The sequence below is a fragment of the Mus pahari genome, chromosome 22 (assembly GCF_900095145.1).
Source record: "Mus pahari chromosome 22, PAHARI_EIJ_v1.1, whole genome shotgun sequence".
Classification (NCBI taxonomy): domain Eukaryota; kingdom Metazoa; phylum Chordata; class Mammalia; order Rodentia; family Muridae; genus Mus; species Mus pahari.
Window position 1 is genome coordinate 23,714,189 of NC_034611.1, and position 9,119 is coordinate 23,723,307.

At 39.1% G+C, this 9,119-nt stretch overlaps 1 protein-coding gene across 1 annotated transcript in view; it reads left to right on the plus strand.

The window, feature by feature from the left end:
* Positions 1–7,184, plus strand: part of Pip4p2 (phosphatidylinositol-4,5-bisphosphate 4-phosphatase 2) — a 52,068-nt gene extending 44,884 nt beyond the window's left edge. The window contains exons 6-7 of the mRNA XM_021222148.2: positions 4,186–4,276; positions 5,662–7,184. Of these exons, the coding sequence (XP_021077807.1) occupies positions 4,186–4,276; positions 5,662–5,805 (235 nt within the window). The 3' untranslated portion in view covers positions 5,806–7,184. The remainder of the gene's footprint in view (positions 1–4,185; positions 4,277–5,661) is intronic.
* The last annotated feature ends 1,935 nt before the right edge of the window (positions 7,185–9,119 follow it).

Sequence of the window (9,119 nt, forward strand, 5' to 3'; positions counted from 1 at the left end):
ATAGGTGGAACAATAATATGAACTAACCAGTACCCCCTGAGCTCGTGTCTCTAGCTGCATATGTAGCAGAAGATGGCTTAATCAGCCATCACTGGGAAGAGAGGCCCCTTGGTCTTGCAAACTATATATGCCCCAGTACAGGGGAATGCCAGGGCCAAGAAGTGGGAATGGGTGGGTAGGGGAGCAGGGGCGGGGAGAGGGTATAGGGAACTTTCGGGATAGCATTTGAAATGTAAATGAAGAAAATATCTAATAAAAAATAGTAATTAAGAAAAAAAAAAGCTATAACCCTGAAATACTCACCAAAGGCAAATACACACCAGGCAAATGCTAGCTAGAGTCAAAACATCCACATGAGGTTCAATAGCAAGTCTTTGGTACTGTTCTTTCTTTTAGTAATTGAACTCTGCTCTCAACACATCCCTAATCTAAGCCATATCATCCCTTACAGTTGGGATAGCTATGTGCTTGGGTAGGAAACAATGGAATCTGAGTAAATGTGGTGAGTCCAGCTCCCTACCACGTCCTCAAACACAGAGTTGCTTGGCCGGGTATTCTCTCCCCTCTCCGATTGTCTGGAAAGGTAACAGTGGCAGGAACTTTGCTACCAATTGAGTGGAGTCTGCCAACACCAGTTAACCACAGACAGCACAAGGCTATTTGTCAGCTGGCGACTGGATACTTGACTTTCATGATTAAAATCTCTGTCAAAAGGTGTTAAAGACATGAACAAGTGTTGAATAAAAAAGAAAGCCAATTCGCAGTTGAAAAGATGCCTAATCTTTTAGAAAAAAATTGTTATACATACTCAAAACTACAATTAAAAACCATTCTTGCCCATGGTAAATAAGAACAATACTAAGTGCCGGGCATGGTGGCTCACACCTTTATTTTTAGCACTTGGGAGGCAGAGGCAGGCGGGTTTCTGAGTTCGAGGCCAGCCTGGTCTACAAAGTGAGTTCCAGGACAGCCAGGGCTATACAGAGAAACCCTGTCTCGGGAAAAACAAACAAACAAACAAACAAAAAAAGTACTAAGTATGGCAAGAATTTAGGTAGAATAATGGCATGTTTCGTGCAATTTTGCTGAAGACATGAATTTGATATTTATTTTTTCTTTTTATATTATTATTAAACTAATAAAATTTATTTTAAAATATACAATTCAGTATTGATATAGTTTTAAGTCATCAAAGTAATTTATAATAGTTAATGCCTCTTAAATATGCATGATATCTTCTGAAGCTAAATGTAATATGCACTCAACCAATTTTTAAAATCTCTTTGGAACATTAAACATGATAGCAGTAGAAAAATTCTCTTATGAAGTTCTCTATACAAGGAAATTGTGACAAGTTCCTGATTAAACAGACATCATTCCATCTCCAAGGGAATGGAATATGCTCCAAGAATATGCAGCATAACTGTGGCTTCCTAGAGTGAATTGGGTAGTGCTCCTTCTGTTTCTTTTTTGTGGAATACTTTGAAAAGTATTGGTATTAGGTCTTCTTTGAAGGCCTGATAGCATTCTGCACTAAACCCATCTGGTCCTGGACTTTTTTTGGTTGGAAAATTTTAATGACTGCTTCTATTTCTTTAAAGGTTATGGAACTGTTTAGATGGTTTATCTGATCCTGATTTAACTTTAGGTATTTGGTATCTGTCTAGAAAATCGTCCATTTCATGTAGATTTTCCAGCTCTTTTGAATATAGGCTTTTGTCATAGGATCTGATGATTTTTTTGAATTGCCTCAGTTTCTGTTGTTATAACTCTCTTTTCATTTCTGATTTTGTTAATTTGGATACTGTCTCTGTGCCCTCTGATTAGTCTGGCCAAGGGTTTATCTATCTTGTTGATTTTCTCAAAGAACCAGCTCCTGGTTTTGTTGATTATTTGTATAGTTCTTTTCGTTTCTATTTGGTTGATTTCAGCCCTAAGTTTGATTATTTCCTGCCGTCTACTCCTCTTGGGTGAATTTGCTTCCTTTTGTTCTAGAGCTTTCAGGTGTGCTGTCAAGCTGCTAGTGTATGCTCTCTCTAGTTCCTTTTTGGCAGCACTCAGAGCTATGAGTTTTCCTCTTAGCTCTGCTTTCATTGTGTCCCATAAGTTTGGGAATGTTGTGCTTTTATTTTCATTAAATTCTAAAGTCTTTAATTTCTTTATTTCTTCCTTGACCAAGTTATCATTGAGTAGGGCATTGTTCAGCTGAATTTGATATTTATTAAAGATATATCTATGGCATAACACAACATTCTTTCTGGGAATGTTTGAGGGATTCTCATACATATAAATGACACACAATTGTGCTTAGTGTAGTGGTTATAATAAGAAAATATTAAGAAAATGTTCTATTCATAAGATGAAAGTTAAGAAAATATTTGTTATGAAAATATAAATGAATTAGATAGTCTCTTATCAATACAGGTTTCCCCCCATGGAGCGTTAAACAAATAGAAAGTCAAATTCTAGACAAACAGTTTAACACACATATCTATAAAGATTTGACAGATGCACAAACAATCCTGGATATTGCATAGCGCACCACATAGTATTAAATACTAAGGTTTTTACTGATCCAAAGACTAGTTCTTGGTTCTCATTTCATCCGTGTGTTAGGTTGACACAGGCTGTGGAGTATCAATGGCTTCTTCTTTCTCTGGTGACTTAGTTTGAACAGTTTAAAATAAAAGACATGGCTTTTCTAAACAGGATTCACATATAATTAGTGTACCTGAGTTACTCTTTCGGTACACGCAAAAGCAGTTCTAATGTTCACCTAGAATCTTCGACTTCTTCAGTGTTCAGTTCTAAGAAGTTCACTTTGTTTTTCACGCATGGTAAATTAGAGACCTCCAGAGACTGTTAAACAGGTAGTTGTTGTAATGAGAAGCAACGCTTAGCTCTGAGCTATAAGGCAAGACTCCTGCTCTTAGGATACATACGAAATAAAGCCAAAACTAGTCTAAGGCTAAATAGAGCATAAAGGTTTGAACTCTATATGCCCTATTGATTTCAATCAGCTGCCTGCACAGTACAGTGTCTATGGTTGTCTCTGGGGCACTCAGATATTTATGTTAATGTTTCATTCAGGAAAAATGGTAATGTATGAATTTGTAGAAACGTTCATTAGCTTCTAGGAAGATTTGGGTATTGAAGGAAATTGAAGGTTTGCATAATGCAAACCTCTTTACAGTTCTGTGTGTTTGTTTCTGTGGCCTGTTCACTTATTTAGTAGACAACCACTGAATGATTACACATCGTCTTGACACTGGCTATGCGAAGGTTGTTCACTAATAATGCCTGCATATGGCATATATTAAAAAATATGCATATTAGCAAGGAGTGCCCACGAGGCTTGGGCGACTTGGTCTCTGCTATCCTGGCATCATTTTGAAAATTAACCAAAATTCAAGGTGGAGGTAGAATGTTACCAGATTTTGGATCTCATTTGAGAAGCCCAATAGCAGTGTATACTTCAATGGATTTCCCAGTCTTTTAAACACTGTGTTAAGAAACCTAAAAATGTAGCTCCTGCAATGCCATAATTCTACTTGTAAAAAATTTAAGAAAATGATGAAAAAATAAACACAATGCTTTTTAAATGTTGCTTAATTGGCAGTTTTTATAATGATGAAAACACTTCTGTGTAAATCCCTGGGGAATGGTTGGTTCTGTTGATTATGTATCAGATCTCCATTGTGCGAATGCTCGATAACAGGAAATTATCCATGCTCCTATGGGTGAGAATAATACACGAGAGTACCGGAAAACTGTTTTAGGGTAGAATTATACAAACTGTGCCTTTCCACTCATTTCTCTTATTTTGAAAATTTCTGCACTAAACATAAACTATAAGCAAGCCAAGTTCACTTGTTGGCTAACATTTTATTCTCCATTCCAGAAAAGACTTCTGGGAAATGGACATTTATCTGATGGATGATCAGGGACCACAGCGGCTTTTGTATTTACCCTTTTTATTTTTATGACTATTGTCATTGAGCAAGACACCACTGGCTTTTGCCGTTTGTTGAAACATGTCACTTTATAACCCTGTCTGTCATTTTGAAGAAACACGTTAAGCTCTTAAGTACCTGAAGCCGTACACGAGAAGTCGTGAAGACGCGCGATGGGGAATCTTTGCAGAGATGTTTAACGTGCCGTGTCCCTCTGCTTTGCTCTTTACAGCTCCTCAGTAGGTAGCGCCCTTCCCCGGAGACGCTGCTGTGCGTATGTCACCATCGGGATGATATGCATTTTCATTGCAGTTGGATTAACTGTGAGTCCCACTTGTTTGTTTCTTCATTCTGGTACAGGGGCTCATGGAGCAGAGGCTGGCCTTTGAGTTCGTGATCCTCTTGCCTCTACCTCCCAAATGCTAGGATTACAGGTGTACTCTTCTATGCCAAGAGACTGAACACAACTGTTACAATTCTTTCTGCAAGTTTATCAACTTGAGTCTGTGGTGAGACTTGGGACACCCTTCAGAGATCCCCAAGTTAGTGGTCACTCAGCACGACAGGCTCCAGAGCTTCTGAGGGACTGTGGTCAATCAGATACCCAATACTTGGATAGGTCTTTATTTTCCATTAGGTAATTATTTAAAAAACTATCCATTTTTATCTGATTTTTATATGTATAGGCATTTATTGTGTGCGTGCATGTCTGTGCATACCCCGTGCCCATGAAGGCCAGCAGAACGTGTCAGATTCTCTGAAGCTGGGGTTACAGATGGTTGTGAGTCCTGATGTGGGTGATGAGAATCTAACCTAGGTCCTCTGGGTGAGCAGTCAGTGCTCTTAAACATACCATCTCTTCAGCCTTATAGAAGATTTTACGGGGCTGGTGAGATGGCTCAGCAACCACATGGTGGCTCACAACCATCCCTAACGAGGTCTGACGCCCTCTTCTGGAGTGTCTGAAGACAACTACAGTGTACTTACATATAATTAATAAATAAAATCTAAAAAAAAAAAAAAAAAAAACAAAGATTTTACGACATTATATTAACCTTATGAGCTCAAGTTTCATTGTGCATATTTCATGGAGTCTGCCTGTCTAGAGAGAGGTTGGTTGTGCCTCTTTGAAAGTCTTTAGCACTGAGAAATTCACTATTTGTCAAAAGCCCATTTACTTTTGTTGAGTTGGCAGAACCAACATTTTATGGTCATGAAATATCTTATACTCAAAATACTGTTTGCTATGAGATTGAGTTAGTTTCAGAGGAGACTGAAGTTGAGCAGTTGGCATGGAAATCACTCCAGACAAAGAGAGGGAGTTGATTTTTGCTTTCTGTGTTCTGTGTTCCTTGGTTAATATACCTGGTCCCTTATCATTAGCAGTGCCACATGGGAGTGAATATTTACATGGATTAAACACCTTACGAAGATAACTGCACATGAGTTCTGGGGTTTATAGGCGTGCATCACTATATCTGGCAGTGTGCTTCTCAATTTACTTCATAAAAATTGGTATACAAATACAAGTACCATCGTTGTCTGTCGATGAGAGCCAAGAGCTCCATGTAGTCTTACAGGTACTTACTGGCTTCAGTTTGGAGATACATTTGATATTATCACAAATAGGGAGGCCAACACAAGTTTTCCAAAGAGACATTTCCTTAAAGTTTCTAATCTCTTGCTTTAATATTATTTTTCGTTTCAGGTTGGCACACAAGATTTTTCAAGGCGATTTCATGCAACCTATGTGTCTTGGGCAATCGCTTATCTGTTAGGTTTGATTTGCCTTATCCGAGCTTGTTACTGGGGCGCAATCAGAGTCAGTTATCCAGAACACGGTTTTGCTTAAGTCTACTCATGACTCCTTGATGCAGGTGAGAATGTCCAGTGGTCCTTGAGAAGCTCTGCTGGACACCTTCAAATCATTTATCCGAATGGATTCCATCCTGGTTTGTATAGTAGTCTCAAGACTTTGTGAGTCTTTTCTGAACAGATGCTCACTGAAGTACATTATATGCAAGTTCATTTTGCTGCTAGGTTTTCAGACTTGGAAAAATAAAGCTGTGTCTTTGTTCTTTTAAATCATAAAGGTATTTTTGCATTTGTCCTCACATATTATATCTAATATCAGTCTTTCATTATGTTTAAACTAGTTGTTCCATTACTTGTTTCCGTGGGACTATTCCCAAGAAGTGTTTATAAATGTTTCTACAATAGGTTCACATTTATACTTACATTTTAAACAGAATTGCTTGCTTTAAAAATTTAAGCAATATGCATTTTTGCTTGAACTGCTTACTGTAATTTTAACCTAAGAGTATAGATACCTTATTCAGGAAAAACAAATTGAGTGTACTTTGAAAAACTTGACATTCTTGTCAGAGAAACATTTCTAGATACTATATGCTTGTTTTTTTTGTTGTTGTTTGTAGAAAGATACAATATTTTGGTAGTAAATTAAAATACCTAGGATGACCATATAGTCCACAGTTGGAGATGTTAGATAAATGTCTTTTCTCTAAGATTACAGGACTTTTTGCCTTTCAGTTTTGTCTTTTTATTTAGCATTTACAAAAATCTGGTCTGGATTTATGGAATTTAATGTTACTCTGCTGAATGTATTCCTTTATAGACTGGAGGAAGTATTTCAGACAACATGTTTTATAATACTTCATCATCTCATCAAAGACATGTTGACACTGGGTTGCAATCCTTTTTCATTAGATCATGGTAAACTTATCTTCTTGAGATACATGTACACCCGCTTCTCTGTGAAGAGAACCTATGATGTTTTGCATTAGCTGAAATGTTAGAGTTAGAGATTCTCTTACTATTTCTCACCTGGCCAGATAATGACTCAACTTCTTCAAGAGAACGGATCAGAGAGAAAGAGTTTCATCGTCACCTAAAACTTCGCGTGAAATTCATGGACTCAGCTCTTGCACTGCCCAGTTTTGCAGTTTAGAAGGAATTCCTTGAGAGTCAGTGGTCTAAACTCTTTCACATTGTGGAATTAGACAATGAGATGCCCTGAAGACATTAGTAGGTGATTCCAAGGGGCAAGACTAATGTTCTAAATTATTTATGTTCCTGATTAATATGAAAATGTACTTACTGCGAAGTTGGAGTCAGCTACACCTCAAAGAGAAAATGATAAATGTATAAATGAAGTAGCTCAGGATTATATGTACCTTTGAAAATATGCTAATAAAGATTATTATTCAAAAATCACTTTGTTCTATTTCTTCTTTAAAAATTAGATTTTATTTCCAAAATTTACTTTGAGATCTTTCTGTGAAATATTCATATTAAGGAAGACAGACCATTTTTGCATAATATTTATTTATCTTTTTTATTCTGTTTTCATTACTATGTTTTAAATTTTTTTATATGGCATGCTATGGTATTGTTAGCACACTCTATATTCAGTATAAAATAATCGGTGTCTTGTCTTAATGACAGTACTTTGTAATAGCTCTGGGTGTCTTTCATCTTTTCCCTATTGGTTTGAAATCCCACATTGTGTTCTATGCTATTTGACAATATCCTTCCGGAATATATCTGTGGGATATATGTGAAAGTTTGTTCCTATGCTCATCCCTACTTAGATTCCTTCCTGGCAAGGAAAGAATGAATATGCATGAGGGATTGGATTATTTTTAGTACACACACACACACATACACACTTGGGTCAGTATTTGTATTTTATTATTATGAATGTGTCTATTTACTTTACATCCCTGTCACAGCTTCCTCTCCCTCATCTCTGCCTAGTCCCTCCGCTCCCCCTTCCTCCCTTCCCCTCATCCATGTTTCCTCCTCTTCTCCTCAGAGAATGGGAGGCCTCCCATGGCATCCACCAGACTTGGCCTATCCAGCTGCAGTAAGACTAGGTCCATCTTCTGTTGAGGCTAGACAAGGCGACAAGGCATCCAGTTGAGGGAAAGAGATCCAAAGGCAGGCAGTGTAGTTTAAAACTCCTGCTTTAGGAGTCCCACATGAGCCCAGGTCCATCCTATGTCTGCCCTCTGGGTAGCAGTGCGGACTTTATGAGCCACTATGGGATCAGGTTAGTTGATTTTGCAGGTTTTCTTATGGTGCCCCTGACCCTTCTGGCTCCTTCAGTCACTCTTCCACAGGATCCCCCAGGCTCCACCTAATGTTTGGCTGTGGCTCTCTGTATTGCACGAAATATTAAGAAAGCAATCCATGCTACCGCTGGCTTGGCACCTGTGGACAGGCCAGCCTGACCTCAGACCAACACACAGACCGACTCAGCTCTAAAATCTCTCCACCCGGCTAGCTAAGTTTCCATGGCGGGCTGTTGCCACGAATGCCCCGTGCTTCCAAATTCCCAAGGCTGGCTGGGGTGCCCTGCTACCGTACCTTTCTCTGGAACCCAGTTGAGTTGCGGACAATCTTAGTTCAGAATCAACAGGTAACAATCGCTGGACGCAGAAACTAGCATCCTAATTTTGTAAGCTGTTCTATGTTAAACCCTGCAGTGGCGGATCCAATCTGCCACCCAAACAGGGGAGGGGAGGTGTCCAGCTACCTACATTGTGGCTCCATGCTTCATTACCACAGTTTCTCTGCCACCAGGGTTTCCATGGTCCCCATGTGGCAGCTGCTATACTTGTTTTCCTGCTGCGGATCCTTGCTCACATTCCCATCCGTCCATCCGGTTGTTAGCTGTCACAAATCTCCGTAACCTGGCAAAATGGAAACTCTAGAGGCTTGTAATTCATCAGTCAGATTTATATCAGTGAATTCTCAACCCACAAAACAGCCACACAAAGAACTGAAAACTCGATTGCTATAAACACAAGCCGCACACTTAGATGGGACAAACACACCGTACTTAACTACTGAATCATCTAAGAAGCCCCCAGTACTTATGGCTCCGAGGACTGCATCGTTCTGGTTCCTCTTCCTCTCCTATAGATTCCGTCTTGTCTCCTCATCTCCGTCTGTCTCTCAGTCTCTCTGTCTCTGTACTTGTCTCTAAAACTCTCAGCCCACCTTCTTTTTCCACTGTCCAATCACAGGCTTTAACCTTATCTTGTGCCTGCCCTCACCTGCAGATAGACAGCAGTTCACAGCATCAGTTTCCATCAGTTACTGGGTGGAGCCTCTCAGATGACAGTGATGCTAGGATCCTAT